Source organism: Molossus molossus, unplaced genomic scaffold (assembly GCF_014108415.1).
Source record: "Molossus molossus isolate mMolMol1 unplaced genomic scaffold, mMolMol1.p scaffold_m16_p_16, whole genome shotgun sequence".
Lineage (NCBI taxonomy): Eukaryota > Metazoa > Chordata > Mammalia > Chiroptera > Molossidae > Molossus > Molossus molossus.
The window spans coordinates 54899792-54918083 of record NW_023425351.1 but is presented as its reverse complement, the minus strand read 5'-3'; the positions used below and the strand labels follow the sequence as shown (position 1 = coordinate 54918083).

Sequence of the window (18292 nt, the reverse complement as noted above, 5' to 3'; positions counted from 1 at the left end):
GGCAATGGTTCTGCCATTTATTAACAGTGTTAACATGCACACATTTAATTTCCACATTTAGGAGGATGCTAATCCTTGTCTCATAGGTTTTTCTAGGAATTAAATATGATGATGTCTGCAAAATACTTAGTACAATGCCTGGAGTTTATGGATCACTCGATAATTGCATGCAATGTTGTCTCATTCTAATAATAAATAAATTTAATTTGTGACTCAATAAATTATTGCTTAATTTAAATACATGCTTCTAATTCTAGTCAATATAACTAATTTATCTTTACTCTATCTCCATTTTTCCCAAATCATTTTTAAAACTGCCATGATCAAATAGTAAATTCTTTATTTATTTTTTTGACAAGTAAAATATAAAGTAAAAGATCACTTACCAGTCCTTAATTTTTCTTTTTATTATTTCATTGTGCCTTTAAGTAACAGTGCAACATTATTTTTATTCCTATTATAAGCAAATATATATATAATAAATGCATTTTATATTTATATTTATTTTAAAGGCAACCTTCAGGCCACTTCTATTGTATGTATATGTAATCACTCCCCACTGAACCCCAGATATATTCATTTTACTCATCTTGGTTTCAGTCTACTCTTATAGAAATGATTTTCACAGTTTGTTATGTAGAAAATATCTGATAATATTTGCAAAGCACTTCTAACTTTATTAAGTACTTTCACACGCGTTATTCATTTCATTTATTATTCACTTAACGGACCCAACAAGCATTGATTCGCTAGTGCTCTTGGCACTAAGCTAGGTGCTGGGAACAAGAACCAAAGCCGTCTTCCAGTACTTAGGAAGTATGTTAATGGAGTGTGGTCAGTGCAGCTACAGTACATATGCCAAGTGACATAGTCGTTTAAAGGTAAATGGTTCAGAGTTGAGTGCAGGGCATTGCCTGCCAAAAGGTGTTTTGTTTTTAATTTATTTTTTAACATAGAAATCAGGAGTACAGGGGAACATAGGGAAAGGTAACAGCAGATGCAAATGCATGGAGGCTTAATATGACAGAAGACTTGTTTTAAATGAGAGGGGTGACACAAATTGGGGTGGTGGTGACAAGAGTCAGATATTAGAGGACTGGAAAATCATGCCACAGATAGGAAATTCATTCTTAAGGTAATAGAAAGCTGTCGAAGAATATAAAGAATATTAGGTTAGCTGTGATTTTATCTACATTTTAGAAAGCAGCAGATTAGGAATTACAAATACATTAGAGAAGAGGTAAACAGGAGGTACGGGGAATAAGGGCTCCTACTAATTCTTGACAGAAGTGGGAAAGGTCTGATCTTTACCTTATAAGTGAGGTTGAAAAGAAGGGAGTAGATTTAAGTGACATTTAAAAAGTGATTTACATAAATTTTAAAAGAGAGTGACAAATACTCAGCATTCAATTAGACATCACTTCTCAATGAATTCAAGTGACTTGCTTAAGTTCATTTAAACAGTAATTGTTCACTCCTAAAATAGAATTTTTTCTTAATTTATCCTAGTAGTTCTTATCATGTTGTCTTTGGAGAAATATCTTGATTTTTGAGGTCTGGAACTTCTAAGAAGAGTTTGAAGTTAATTTTTTTCTGTTTAGTTATTCTCTCTTAGTTTTTGATATGTTTCAGTTATCTGAAGCAAGAAAAGAAACCATACCCAAAGCTTAGTGGCTTAAACAACAAGGATGTTTTATCTCTCACCATTCTCTGCATAGTCTGGGCTCTGCTGAATGGTTCTTCTCTTCTGTATGGTACTGCCAGGGATCATTCTGGTATTGTCTGATTTGTTTTACCTAGGACCCCAGTAGGGATTACACCATCCAAAATGGCTTTACACACACATCCTGATCATCTTCTGGGGTTACTGAAGAGGCTGTGGTTGGCTGTCTCTCTCTCTTCTGCAAGGAATTTGATCTATGGTATGCTGGACCAAGGTCTAAGACTGGAATGAAACTGTCAGGCTTCCCAAACGCTAGGCTTAGAACTGGCAGATTTACTTCAGCTGCATTCTACCCCGAAAAGCAATCCGTACAGCCTACCCCAGTTCCAGGAGGAAAAAAAGGTCTCACTTTCTGATAGGAGGAGTAGCAGGAGGATATAGAGATGGAAGGAACTATTTGGAGACTTCCAACTCTACCGCACCATTGGCGCTGACCCATTTTGCAGATCATCTCTGAAAAGATATTCTCTTTTCTCTAATTATCATCTTCTTTGAAGTAGATAATAAATTTAAGGGTATATGGTAACTTATTAATGTTTATGCACCAGGTTATTCCTCAGACTGACAATTTAATATAGGTATATAACATTACTTTTCTTTTGCACATGCCCATAAAATATTCTTGAGACATATGACTTAGATATCTCTCTAAATGCATTAACCATCTATGCTATTCCTTGATCTCCAGTTTCAACAGTGATGATAAAATGTCACGAGCTTAGCAATTCTTTTGCTCTAAGACATAAATTTTATAATCATCCCACCTAAGGAGAAAAAAAAAATCTCTTTATAGCCTAATATTTTCCCATTAGAAACATTAAAAGGAGTGGTTTATATGTCCCTTTGGTATATGCTCTGGTCATTGTTAAAAACTGGTAGATGAAGCAGATAAAACAGACGATAGGAGATGAAGAGTCATTGGTTTTGTGAGAACAGTAAGAAACCCTCTACCTTAGACTAAAAATTGTAGTTGAGAGGCTCATAAGAGTTTTTTATTTGGTGGGGCGGTAATTATTTTATTTTAGAAGGACTAGAGGAGTCTGTCATTCTTCTCATTGATTCCTCATGGTCACTCCAACTTGGCTTCCTATATTTTAAATCAAATAATAGTCAACTAGTAACACTCTCCAGGATCTAAAATTAATAAATATATTTTACAGTTGTATAGAAAAATATCTATTTGAAGGAGGCAAAATCATATGGAATTTGTTCTATATTGTTTAAGGGTCTCAAAATGAATGTAGTTTAATCCATAAACACACTGAAAAGTCTGTATGACATCTATGAGCCTACAATTGAAGAGGATCAGCTTGAATAAACATGACCCTGAAGCACACACACTCACACACACCATGACCACTACCACCCCCAGAACTGTCAAAACAAAGCAAAAGCAAGAATTAAAGCACAAACGAGCAAAGCTGTCTTTGAACATTCTATGACTAATTTTCCAGTTCTATGATGTTACGTATGTGGAAGATTAAAACCTTTTAAACTGAATATGAGGACAATGTCTTCTGCTTGCTGTTCCTCTTGCCAGAAACACCTACCCCTTTGATAGCCAGGGTTAGTTTTGTTATTACTGATAAGCTATCTCTCTTCATCCCTACCCTTGCTTCCCGCAGCTGTGGTCTCTGGTAGAGAGAGGAATCTCATCATTTAGAATGACTTCATCTTTTACATAGGGAGCTGCATCCACCGTGTAAGAGCAAGGGCCAGGGGTTCACTTAGCCTCTGTTTGGTACAAAGGTCTACTACCTTGTACAGCTGTGTGATCTTGAGAAATCATGTAAACTCGCTGTGCTTCTGCTTCCTTTTCTGCAAGGTGCGGACAACAATAGTAGGTGCAGCAAGGTGCTGTGATTGAAAAAGGCAGGTGCAGGTCACACATGCTACACAATTTAAAAGAGCACCGTGCAAACATGTCAATCATTGCTTGTCTTTAATCTTTAAGTGTCCAAGGAATAGAGAGCAGTCTATACTAAATGCATACGATGGTCATGGCACATTGCAATAAAACTCCCTCTTCCTCTTCCTCTTTCTTTAATTCTCTGATGAGAGAACTTGAGGGAAAGGTCTTTCTCAGTTGAACTTAGCTGGTAACTTCTGCCATTTTCAGTGAGCTCTCTTATCCACATAATACCCAAGCCCAACGCCAACCCTTTTTCTTAAGGGTTTCCTTTTTTCTTGGAGGTCTGCACTCCTAGGAAATTTAGTTATCTTCCCCTTGTCAACTTAGGCGCTGCTCGGGACTCTCCGATATTCTTTTCATAATGGATGTGCTAAATATCACTTCTCTTTTTTCATCATCCTTTGAAATAGTCTTTAGAAAAAGGTTCGTTGGTTAACATGAAAACCTGTATCTTGACAGTAAGTCTCAAATATATCTTCTTGCCAGCAGCCATCTGTCAGCAGGTTGGAGCTGGACTGTCACCACCGTTAAAGCACAGTGCACTCCAGTGGCGTGAAAATCCATTCAGCAATTATTTATCTTCCACCTCCTTTTGTCCCCTTGTACCACGTCATCCGCAGAATTGAGTCTCCCAAAATGGTAATATCATCGTAGCTGTCACTCACACTCCCGCCTTCTGAACAGCGCAGGGAAGAAAGCCTGCAAGGGGACTCAGAAGTCCTTGTGATTTGTGTGTTGATGTGCCCAGGGCTGGAAGTACTCTTCGGAATCACATAAAGCCTGATTTTCACCTTTACTTCCCTTTCCATGTACTAGTCCTTCAGAAGTAAATAGTGACTCTAGGCCTAAGACAGAACTAGGGAGGTGTGGAAGAAGATAATAAGCAGAAGCATTGTTATTAGCACTAGGTGAACATGTGTAAGGTGAGGAAAATCATTGTTATTAAGGAAAAGTAAATGTCAAAAGGAAGATGTTGGAAAATACAACCCTGAATGCCTTTCAGTTACTTTATTAAAATAGAAATATTTTCTCTGCTCTTTCCAGCTCAGCACTTTCTTGCAAATATTTTTTTTTAATATAAGTGTTCAGGCAATAAACAAAATAGGCAGCTTATGTCTGGAGGGACTATAAGACACCTTTGGATTTTGTAAAGTATGAGGAGAAGGGAGATGGAATTAACAGTAACCTCAAATACAATAATCTGGAAGAATTTCATTGCTCAGAGTGTATTTATTTTGTCATAAAGAAGGAATGGTGGAAAAGCAAGTTAAATGTCAGATACCACAAAATATTGTATTTCTCCACAGGTACCCGAAAGCTGTGAATTCACTATAAACAGTAGAGAAAATAATACCTGTTTGTATTCTTAACCATGGCAAAGCAGAAAATCATTAAGTCAATATTTATTGTCGTATAACTAAAATTTCTTTTATAATTTATATGCTTTGTGATGATTTTCTTGTGTATTCCTCACAATGACTTTATTATTCAATACTTGGTTAGAGATAAGAAGTTGCCCATGCTCAATGAATGAGAGCGCCTTGCTTGAACTATTGCATTTTCTTTGAATTATTTTTGCCTAAATGAATACTCTTGTTGATTACTATAATATAGTTTATTTATTTATTTTATTTTTTTTTTATCCTCACCTGAGGACATTTTTCTATTTTTTGTACAGACAGAGTGGGAGGGAGAGAGAGGAAGAGAGAGAGTGAGAAACATCGATGTGAAAGGGACACATCGAGTGGCTGCCACCCGCATGACCAACCAAGGTACATGCCCTTAGTGGGAACCGAACCCGGGTCTCTCTGGACCGCAGGTGGGTGCTCTAACCGCTGAGCCAAACCGGCCAGGGCTATAATATAGTTTAGACATAAGCTTCTAGAATGAAAAAGTATGTTCGTTGAAAATAGATACCGAGAGGATTGTTGTGTTAACAAGGAAGACAATGATTTGTTATAAGAAATAAAATTAAAGCAACACAGGGCAATTTCTACTTCTGACTCTGGTAGAGTAGGTTGTATTGGACCACTCTTCCATCAAAAACCATTATAAAAATAGATAAAACCAAAGAAGAAAAAAAGCAAACCAAAGGTATTTGTTGCTAGAACTAAAATACTACAATAAATACTGAAGAACATTTTTTAGATAAAAGAAAATTAAACCTAAATGGAAGGGCTGAAATGATGAAAAGAGTAAATATGTAGGTAAATCTAAATGAATGTTGAGTAAGACAATAATAGTGTCTTTTGGATGTTATACATATGTAATTAAAGTCTACAAAAACAATAGTACAGACATTAGGGGATAAAGGTGGTCTTACAGTGCTCTAATGTCCTGACTCTGTTCAGGAAGTGATAAGTATTAATTTATAATTTACCCTCATAATCAAGAACACACATTTACTGTCTCGAGTTACCACTAACAATGTGAAAATTGCTGTCTGTAATGGCGTGAGATTGATATGGAAGGACCTAAAATTTTGTCTTAGCAAAAATGAAGGAAACATAAATTTCATTTAAGGAAAACAATATGTTAAAATGTAATGGAAGCAAGATAGTTCAAGACTTACTAAAAAAAAGAGAGAGAGAGAGAGAGAGAGAGAGAGAGAGAGAGTCAATGCCATTTATAGGAGAAGTTTTGAGAAGTAACTCTAAAAACACAACTTGTATTAAATGCAAAGGACTCTATTTAAATTTTCCCATAGGGTCAGCTCTGTTTTAGGAGGATGTCTCTTGTGATAGTGAATAGGAAGAATTGGGCATCAGGAAGCAGTTTCTGTTCCCTGGGGATTACTCTTTGGATCAGTTCCTGTGGGAAGGAAAAGGTTTGGGTAGAGAGAGAAGTTGAGCTGTTATTTTATCCCAATAAAGGATTCTGTCAATCTCACAGAGAGCCTTGGAGCAGGAGTATCGTTGTAGGAAGTTCTGGTTTGGAGTAAATGATTCAGGCTTTTATATGCTCACATTTACCAGTCCCCACATGCGGGCTGCCCTGGAAGAAGGTATGACTTTGGACCAGGTGGTTTTCTTAGTAACGGAGATCTCCGGAGAGGACCGACAGCTAAGAACAATCCTTCCGCTGCGTTCCAAGCGGCTGTGAATGAGCCTTTACTATCCAGCATTCCAACCTCACCCACAGAAAGAACGAAGACTGAAAATATTAAAATGAATAGAGTATCAAGTGGGACTAAAATAAATCATCAATACGCATGTCATTGGAGTCATTAAAGGAGAGAGAATTGGGCTAATGATGTACATTAGGATATAATGAATGAAAACTTCCTGATTTGGCAGGAAACACAAACTTAAAGATAAAAAAGCCGAGTAAATTCCAAACTGGGTAGGCCCAAAGAAATTCATGTCATTCACATCATAATTAAACTGAAAACAGAAGACAAAAATTACTTGTAAACAGATACCTTACCTATAGGTGGAAGTCAGCAAGGATAGAAAGGAACTCAACACCACTGGCCAACAAGATATCAGTAACAGTTACAGAACACTCTTACAATATCGGATTCTTTGCAAGTAGCCAAGGAACTTATGGTTGACCATTTCCTGAGTAATAAAACTTAAACAAATTTCAGTGTGTTAAATGGAATCAAGCTAGAAATCAATAGTATAAAGTTAACAGAAAAATCTCCAAACATTTGGAAGCTTAACAACTCACTTTTCTAATAGCCATGGGTTGAAAGAAAGATTCAAAATATAAAAAATACATGAAACTGAATAAAAATGAAAATGTAACACATCAAATTGTAGAGACATAGCTAAAGTAGTACTGAGATATTTTATTATACTGAATGCATACATTAGAAAGGAATAAAAGTATCAAGTTAATAATCTAAGCTCCCACATTAACAGAAAGAGAGAGAGAGAGAGAGAGAGAGAGAGAGAGAGAGAGAGAGAGAAAGAGAGAGAGAAAGAGAGAGAGAAAGAGAGAAAGAACGAAAGGAGAAAAGCTAAATTCAAAATAGAAACTAAAAAATTAAAAACAGAAGAGAGAAAACAATAGAGAACATAATCAATGACACAAAAACTTGGTTCCTTGAAAAGATCACTAAAATTGAAAAACCACTAGCAAGATTGATTTTAAAAAAAAGAGAGAGAGAAAACACACATTACCAATACTAGGAATAAAAGAGGGGATACATCACAGACCCAAAGGACATGAAAAGGATAATGAAAACATACTAGGAACAGCTCCATATGCATCTATTTGACCATCAAGACAAAATACACCTGTTCCTTACACACACACACACACACACACACACACACACATCACCTAATATGAAATAAGTAATTTAAACAGCCCTGGCCCTGTGACTATTAAAGAAGTAGAATTCATAATTATCAAACTAAAAAGACACCTCCTGCCCCAGATGGTTTTATTGGATAAATCTACCAAATATTTAAAGAAGATTTAACATCATTTTCATACAATATTTTCCAGAAATAAAAGAGGCAGAGTGCTTCCTAATTCATTTGTATAGATCTGATAGTAGTCAATATGAAAACTAGATAAACCCAGTACATAAATAAAATTACATATCAATATCCTTCATGAATGAAGATGCAAAAACTCTTAGCAAAATATTAGCAAATAGAATTCAACAACATATAAAATATAATTATGTAAGCAATGTCAAGTAGGTTTTATTGTGAAAATTAAATAATTTTTCTATATTTAAAGCTAAATGAATACAATTCACATATTAAGAGATTAAAGAAGAAAAATCACATGGTCCTAATGCAAGAAAATAATATAAAACATATACAGATCGGAAAGAAAGCAATGAAGCTACCCCCAGTTGCGGATGTTATGATTGGCTATGTAGAAAATCCTAGCCTCATAGATTTGATAAGTGAGTTCAGCCAGGTCACAGATAACAGAATAAACATTTAAAAATCAATTGCAATCTCCATATACTAGCAATGAATATGTGGGCATCTAAGTCAATATTACAGTATCATTTACACTCACAAACAAAAAATGAAATACTTAGGTTGGACTCTAAAACAACATGTTCAGGATTTACATGCAGAAAATTATACAAGAGAGATAAAAGAAATCAAAGAAGATCTAAATAAATGGAAAGATATATTGTAAAGATATTGATTTTCTAAGGTTTAATATCAGCAAGATTTTTATAGATGTAGATAAGATTGTTAAAAAAATATAGATGGAAATGCAAAGGAAGTAGAATAGCTAAACAATTTTGAAAAAGAATAATAGAGTGGGAGGAATCAGTACATTTGATTTTAAAGCATATTATGTAAGTAGTTGAATCAGGACTACGGCATTGACAAAGAGATAGACATGTACATCAATGGAACAGAACTCAGAATCCAGAGCTGGACCACCACAAATATGTTCAACTTATTTTGGCAATGTGTAAAAACATTTCAGTAAAAAAAAAGCCCGGCTGTTGTGACTCAGTGGTTGAGCATCGACCCATGCACCAAGAGGTCGCCAGTTCGATTCCAGGTCAGGGCACATGCCCAGGTTGTGCGCCACATCCCCGGGGGGAGGGGGGCATGCAAGAGGCGGCCAATCGATGTTCTCTCTCATCAATGTTTCCATCTCTCTCTCCCTCTCCCTTCCTCTCTCTGTAAAATCAATTAAAAAAAAATAGACATGTCAGTAAATGATGCTATAGCACTTAGATATCCAAAGGCCAAATAAATAAATAACATTGACCTAAGTCTGATGTATTATACAAAAATTAACTAAAAATGGATCACAATTTAATTGTGAAGGCAAAAACTATTAAACTTTTAGAAAAACAAGTAAGAGAGCATCTTTAGAATCTAGAACTAGGCAACAAAAATTCTAGTCTTTATATCAAAGCAGGATTCATAAAAGAAAAAAGTGATAATGTGAACATCAAAAGTAAACATTGTTGTCTTGCCAAACACTCTACTGAGAAGACAAAAAGGTGGTCAGGCCGGTGTGGCTCAGCTGGTTGAGTGTCCTGCCATGCACCAAGAGGTCACTGGTTTGATTCCTGGTCAGGGTATATGTCTGGGTTTTGGGCTCAATCTCCAGTATGTAGGAGGCAGCTGATCTCTCCTAGATGTTTCTATCTCTCTCTTTCCTTTCCTCTCTTTCAAAATAAATAAATAAATAAAAAGATGTTAGACGAATTACAGAGTGTGAGAAATATTTAGAAATCACATATTGTACCCAAAGGTGACCTGGAATGATAAGCACTAAGTTTATAACAGTGACTAACCTTGTGGAGCAGAAGTAAATGAGAAGAGATTTTATTTCGGTTTTAAAAACTCTATTTCTGATTATTTTTGTTGGAAAAATGTACTTTGTTACTATGAATAATATAATGTTCGTCATACAAGCTCAGATATCAACAAAAATGAAAATGAAATGGAGAATGCAGATAAGAAAGCTTTGAAATATGTGCAATTCCTAGTTTGCCTGGAGAATAAAAAAGGAAAATAATTGAAAGGCATGAATCAACAGGCCCTTGAAGAATTAGTGGACGAAATTGAGCATGTTATTTTAGGACATATGTCCTTTTTCTAAAACTGTCAGGGTTATGGGACTTGAGAATATATAAAACAGCCCATAGATCAGTTTGCAGATGAAGGGACTCATGCTTTCATTTAGTTATGAAGTTCAAATTGGAAACTGTTCAGGCAGAAAACTAATAGAAATGGGTGATAGCTAATTAACCTAAGGCTTCAAAGTAATTGCTCTGCAAGAAGCAATTTAAAAGGGACCTTTCCCTTTTTTTTTTTACTTTGAAAATAATAAAATGTCCTTTTTGACATTTGGTGCTTGGGCAAAAATACATGTACATATACAAATACTGATTTTTATAACTTGTAACTTATCCAACTTCTTGGCATGTTTTTAAAAGGGCAAAATAATCACAAGACCTGTGGTTTGTACCATGTAATGAATATCCAAGGCTTAGAACTTTGCCATATATGGAGGTAACTGAAGTAGATTCCTGAAGTTACTGGGCTAGGAGGAGAGGATTATGCTGATTAATCCAGCCCCCAGCCATAGGCCTCAGCAGTAGTCAGTACTGTCAGTTTCTCTAGAGCACACAGCTGTTTGGTAGAGAAGAGGCCCCACTAGCAAAAGAAAGGCACCGTTGTGAAGAGAGCGTGGAAATAATGTACATACAATTTCCCAAATCGGCCTCTCTCTGACACAATCTACAACTGGCTTCCCATCTTTCTTGCAAGGATCTTCACACTTTTATCTTTGTTACTGTCCCCACCCCCCTTTTTTTGGTACACTCCCCTAGCAGGAACCGAACTCAGGACTCTCTGGTCCACAGGCTGATGCTCCAACCACTGAGCCAAATCATCCAGGGCTTGTTCCATTTTTTAAAATTAAGTTTATTGGGGTGATATTTGTTAATAAGATTGTTGGTTAATAAGTTTTAAGTGTACGATTCTATGATACATCATCTGTTTATTGCAGTGTGTCCCCACCACACAAAGTCAAATCTCTTTTTGTCACCATGTATTTGACCCCCTTTACCCTTTACCATCCCCTTCCCTCTGGTAACTAGCTCGTTGTTGTCTGTATCTATGAGTTTTTGTTTGCTTTTCTTGTTTACTCATTTTTTACTTTTAGTTTTATGTCCCACATATGAGTAAAATCATGGTTCTGAACTTTTTCTGTCTGGCATTTTGCTTAGCATGATATTCTCGATCCATCCATTTTGTTGCAAATGGTAGTATTTCATCTTCTCTTCTGGCTGAGTAGTATTGTATCGTATACATGTACCATATTTTCTTTATCCAACATCTACAGAAGGGCACTTCAGTTGTTTCCATGTCTTCACACTTTTAAAAAGCATCCATACCTATAAAACATAAACTCATTTCTTCTCCGAGAGAGGAAACCCAAGTTTCTTGCATTTTGTACATCTAGTTCCAAATACAGAAGCTTTGGGTAGTGTGGCATCGGCATCCTACTACCAAACCAGATAATTTTCTCTGCCCTAAGTTAGCTTGGTATCTGACTGACACCTTCATGGAACAAAAGCTTCATGGATGACCCCAAAATGTGGAAATAATATCTGGGCACAGAGTTCTTATCAGAACGTCCGCAACCATGACTGCCTGCCTCTAGATCCAATCTTTACTAGCATAGAAAGTAACTTAGGAACAGACTGAGGACCATCTTCTCTGACTATCATGTAAGTCTTAGGGTTTACATTACACAGCATATTAACTTCTCATCAATCAATCAATCAATCAATCTCTCAATCAATCAATCAGGAAGCATGGTAAGTGTTCTAAGTATGTCCAAGAATCAAGCTCTCAGTAACTTAAACTTCATGTAGAACTAGTATGGAAGTTTATAGGATGGTTAATGACAGTAGCCCAGGAGTCAGTTTTTTCAAAATATTTTCTCTCCAAATTCAGATTTTACTTGTTGCAGTTAAATTAGGATTGTGTCCATTTTAGACCAAATACTCTGGTTTCCAACAGAGCAATTACATTGATTTTTTTTTTTTTTTAGGTCTGAGTCTGCTAGAATCAGTGTGGCACAGACTATCCTAAAGCACATAGGTGGATGGTAGAGATATGGACAACCGAAAGAGTTATTGTGTTTATCAAGAAAAAATGGAGTTAATTTCTTAATATCCAAAATGCAAACTAAAAGCATTAATTTTATTTTATTTTTCAATTATAGTTTACATTCAATGTTATTTTATATTAGTTTCAGGTGTACAGCATAGTGGTTAGACAATCATATACTTTACAATGCAGTCCCCTGATATTTCAATTACCTACCTGGCTCCACACATAGTTACTACAATATTATTGACCATATTCCCTAAACTGTGCTTTAATTCCCTGGGACTATTTTGTGACTACCAGTTTGTAGTTCTTAATCCCGTCACCTTTTTCAGCAATGTTATTTACAAGTATCCAAAATTAGATTAAAAACTACCTCAGGGAAGATATCATGTCCTAGAATGGTGTTTGTCTGTTGAATCATGTAATAGATGATGTATCAGATATATGGACGATTTCATTTCATGTACTGGTTTAAAATTACTAAACACAATATGTATGACAAATGACAAGTCTTCTAGTATTTTGTTAGTTATGTTTTACCACTTAAAAAATAGATAATTTACATAGCTCTAAAATTGTCATTTATAAATTTATTGTAGCGTGGATTATAGGAAAACGAGAAAATATATGAGTTATTCTTCTTTTATATAACGTTAATGTCTGTTTATTTGTTTGTTTTTTTTGTTGTTGCAGGATTTATTTATACATGTGGTGGAACTTTAAAAGGACTTAATGGCACTATAGAAAGCCCTGGTTTTCCATATGGATATCCAAATGGTGCAAACTGTACATGGGTAATAATAGCAGAAGAAAGAAATAGAATACAAATTGTTTTTCAGTCATTTGCTCTAGAAGAAGAATACGACTACTTATCCTTATATGATGGACATCCTCATCCTACGAACTTTAGGACAAGGTTAGTGTATTTTGAATGGAAAAAGGGAGGGAAAATATTTTGTGAGTAAAAGCAGTTTATCTTACAAAATGCTTACATTTGTGGCGCAATTATAATAAAACCATATGCACAATCTGTTATTCATTCGAAACTATATAATTCCATGAACAAATTAGCTCAGTATCTGATTTCATAAAACTGGTATATTAGTATTATCTTACAAAAAAGTGGATGTGAATCAAATTGTGACCTCTTTAGAGTGGTTAAAAGGTATTATGTTTTTTAAGATATTTATCTCAAAGCTTCATTTTTATGGGCATGAAGCCCATAAAAGTGAGTGCATGCCATGCAATGTATCTTTCAGTGGTATGTACCCAATTTTAATACACAACAATATGCAAAAATACTTATGATAGTAGAATACATTATTTTTAGATAATATATATAATTTATAAAATATGAATATCTGAAAAGTAGACCCTTTTGTCACCAACCGGGACATTCACATTTCTGTCCATTCAAATGAAATTATTTAATTTTATTTTTAAAATATTTTTTTCTTTATTGATTTTAGAGAGAGAGGAAGGAAAAGGGAGAGAGAGTAATATTGATGAGACAGAACATCAATTGGTTACCTCCTGCATGCCTCCCACTGGGGATCAGGCCCACAACCTGGGTATGTGCCCTGACCAGGAATCGAACCTGCAACGTGTTGGTGCATGGGTCGATGCTCAACCACTGAGCCACACCGGCCGGGCAAAATTATTTCTTGCTAATTTAGTTGATATGTCAGATGTGAAAATTATCTGGCACCCTGTCTGTTATTTTAGAATTTATTTTTAGAAAATAGGATATGTAAACATAAGAACTATTTTTGCTGTCTTACCAAAAATTCCTTCTAAACAAAGACCAGCTAATTCATTCAAGTTCAAAGTGCCAGCTACTGCATATTTCATTTAGTCCTAATTTTTTTAAATGTCATATATTTGGTTATAGAATGTTTAAAACGTATTTTACATGTTTTTCAAGAGGTCATATTAGAGTTTTTCTCTTTTTTTATTTTTATTATTGAAAGTATTACAGATGTTCTCTTTTTTTCTCCATTGACACCCTCAACTGTGCTCCTCCCCCTACCTTCACCACACTATTGTCTGTGCCCATGGGTCATGCATATATATGCATTTAGTCCTAAATTTTTACCAAAGTGTGTATATATTTCTTTAACCATAGCAAACTGTTTTTCAAACTACCAATTCCAAATAGTCTAAGCAGATTACCTGTAGGAATTAAAGGATCTTCACATTCTTGGCTATGTTTCAGTCGGAATCACAGTTAAAAATGCCTGAAGTTTTATTTTAAACCACATGTCCATGCAGAGAAAAGGGTTACTTACTGGAGTGATTTCAGGTGAGGTTTAGTTTTTCCATTTTTTGTGTGTGATGCATTCATTACTGAGCATTTCTAATTTCTTCTTTCTTTTACACTGTTCAAGTCATTCAATATTCATCCTATTCAAAAATATACACTATGGCTGACTCATCGGACTGTTATTTCATCATCATTCCCAATATCAATAAAAAGGTGGATGTTGTTTGTTAATGACAGAGCATTAAGTCGAGGTAGTATATAGACTGCACAGTGTGTGTGTTTCTGTTTGCCTGTTCCACTGTGTGTGTGGGGGGGGGACACGCAATCTGATTACAGGCTATCAGAGAAAAAGGAAAGTAATTCTAAAATTGTCAAGCCAACTACAATGGTGTAGTTCAGAAATAAAGATTTTGTATATTTTCTTTACAGTAGCAATGTATGCTATATAATTGTTACAAAATATATAAAAAAAATAAAGCTCTCTTAATATTATCGGGCAGTTTCTTTATCAATTCAGATAGTATGGTTTGTACAAGAATTTATTCTCTCTAGATCCCATTGAAAATGAAAAAAAATTGTTTCTATTTTATCACTGCTCTCCACCTTTAAAAAAAAATAATTGTGGCCTCTGGGAAGTTGAAAAACATTATCCAATAGGCCAAATCAATTCTTGTTCTCATTCTTTCCTTCTTAATCTGTAAATGAGGGAATAATAGCACTTAACAGAGATTATGAGGATTACAATGTAATGAAAGGCCAATAAATCTAACGCTTAGCATTGATTGAGTCCCTTGCAGTGAACACTGTGTTAAGTATTTTGTATTCATTAAATTATTTAACTTCTCTCTTACTCAAACAATGTGAAAATTTTCTATTATTATCACCATTTTACAACTGAGAAAATGAGACTTAGATTACTTGCCCATGGTTAATACTGTTGAAAGTAGCAAGAGGCAGAAGTATCACTGAAACCCAAATTTGTCTCAGTTCAGAGCTTATGCTCATTAGAAATATATTTAATGCATTATCTATAATTCATAATTAATGTATAAGTAATTTCCATGGTTTATGTATTGATATATGAGTTAAAGCCCATTTTGATAAAATTGTGTAAGATAGTAAAAACAAAATTTTAAAGCATGTATAACAAAGATATAAACAAAAAGATAAATTATAAATTTATTCTTGGTATTTGTATTTATTTTATAAACTCTATTCTAATATGTAATCTATAGCATTTTGCTCATTGTTAATCAGTAATACATCTATTGGTGTTCGTTTAAAGAAACACTATGTGACAACATATTTCCTACTTATTTTTTATCTTTTCTATTGAATTTATTGGGGTGACATTGGTTAATAAAATCATGTAGTTTTCAGGTGTACAATTCTATAATACATGATCTGTAGCACTGCATTGTGTGTTCATCACCCCAAGTCAAGTCTCCTTCTGTCACCATTTATCCCTGCTTTACCCTTTTCTCTCGCCCCCACCCACCTTTTTGTCTGCTAATCACCATAACAATTGATTTTAATTATCAGTGAAGAAAAAATCCAATCTGTAACCTACAGCCCCCTTCAGACTGTGTTTATATACAAAGTCTGCTGTTTGATTAGAAGTTGAAATTGTTTTGCCACTGTGATTCATTTCTGTGTGTCCCATTGGTTCACTATTTTCTTGCTTTTTCTTTCTCTCACCTTCTTACTTAATACATGTTCTTATGATATGTTTGCTATTCTCTATTTTCCAATGATTGATGCTTATATATTTTTACTTCCCATGAGCTACAATAATTTTTTTTCTTCTAGTTTCACTTTATTTTTTTAATAATTTTTTATTAATTTATTTTTGTTACAGATGTTTCTCCTTTTATTCCCCATTGACACCCTCCTCCCCATCCCCTCACCCCCACCCGGATTTTTGTCTGTGTCCATCGGTTATGCATACATGCGTATAAGTTCTGTAGTTTATATTTTCCCTCCCCCCACCACCCCCTCTTCTGAGGGTTGTCAGTCTGTACCCTACTTCTATGTCTCTGGGTCTACCCAATTCCTCAGACTGTTATGTTCATTATATTCCACAAATAAGAGAGATTATGTGATATTTGTCTTTCTCTGCTTGGCTTGTTTCGCTTAGGATAATACTTTCCAGGTCCCTCCATGTCATCTCAAAGGATAAGAGATCTTTCTTTCTTCCAGCTGCATAGTACTCCATTGTGTATATGTACCACTGCTTTTTTATCCACTCGTCTACTGATGGACACTTGGGCTGTTTCCAGATCTTAGCTATTGTAAATAGTGCTGCTACGAACATGGGGGTACATATATTCTTTCTGATTAGTGTTTCAGGCTTCTTAGGGTATATTCCTAGAAGTAGGATCACTGGGTCAAATGGCAGTTCAATTTTTAATTTTTTGAGGTAACACCATAGTGTTTTCCACAGTGGCTGCACCAGTCTGCATTCCCACCAGCAGTGTACTAGAGACCCCTTTTTTCCACACCCTCACCAACACTTGTTGTTTGATGATTTGTTGATGGCGGGCCATTCTGACAGGTGTGAGGTGACACCTCATTGTTGTTTTAATTCGCATCTCTCTGATGATTAGTGATGTTGAACATTTCTTCATATGTCTCTTAGCCATTTGTATGTCCTGTTTGGAGAGGTGTTTATTTAGTTCCTCTGCCCATTTTTTTAATTGGGTTCTTTGTCTTCCTTTTGTTGAGTTGCATGAGTACTCTATATATTTTGGAAATTCACCCCTTATCTGATGTATCGTTGGCGATTATGCTCTCCCATAGAATGGGTTGCTTTTCCATTTTGGCGGTTGTTTCTTTTGCTGTGCAGAAGTTATCATAAACTCATAGTGTAGAAATAGACACAACATAAAATTTATCTTCTTAAATCAATTTTTATGGATTATTAGTGTTAAAAATAAAAATATAGGTAAAAACAACACAGGCAAATGTAACTATAAAACAGCCCTTATTGGAGAGGGGCCGCAATAGTAACAGCAGCTGCTGTACAGGGTTGAAATCTAGTTGAGGGCAGGACAGGTAGTGCTGACAAAGTTCGCAATTTTAATTTTTTTTTAGTTTTATAAAGATATAATTGATATAACATTGTGTAATGTTAAGGTGCTTAACATGGTATTTTGATAAACACATATATATTGTGAAATGATTACCATAGTAAGGTTAATTAACACTCCAACCACCTCACATAATTCCCTTTGTGAGTCTGTGTGGTGAGAACACTTAAGATTTACTCTCTGAGCAAACTTAAATACACTGTATGACACAGCACGGTTACCTCCAGTCATCGTGATGGACATTAGATGCCCAAACTTACTCACCTTATCTGGGAGCTCGTAACATTTGACCTACCTTTCCCCATTTCCCCCACTCCCCACAGCCTGGCAACCACATTTCTCCTCTTTCTCTGAGTTTGGCTTTTGAAGAATCCAGATATAAATGAGATTTTACCATATTTTTTCTTGGTCAGATTTATTTCACTTAGCATAATGCCACTAAGGTCCATTTGTATTGTTGAAAATAACAGGAATTTCTCTCTCTCCTCTTTTTTTTTTTTGGTATGGCAGAATAATATTCCATTGGGTATATATGTATATCATGTTATCTTTATATATGTATTATGTATATATCATGTGGTATGAATTTCATATGTGTATCACATTCATCTGTCCATTGACACGTTTCCACATTGTGGCGATTTGGAACAAGCCGCAGTGAACATGGGCGTGCAGATACCTCTTTGAATAATGACCCACTTTCCTTCAGATCCATACTCAGAAGTGGGATTG

At 35.1% G+C, this 18292-nt stretch overlaps 1 protein-coding gene across 3 annotated transcripts in view; it reads left to right on the top strand.

Annotated features, from left to right (window-relative positions):
• CSMD3 (CUB and Sushi multiple domains 3) overlaps positions 1–18292 on the top strand; it is a 1073312-nt gene that overhangs the window by 98405 nt on the left and 956615 nt on the right. For all 3 annotated transcript variants that reach the window (XM_036263876.1, XM_036263875.1, XM_036263874.1), the window contains exon 2: positions 12902–13124. In XM_036263876.1, the coding sequence (XP_036119769.1) occupies positions 12902–13124 (223 nt within the window). The remainder of the gene's footprint in view (positions 1–12901; positions 13125–18292) is intronic.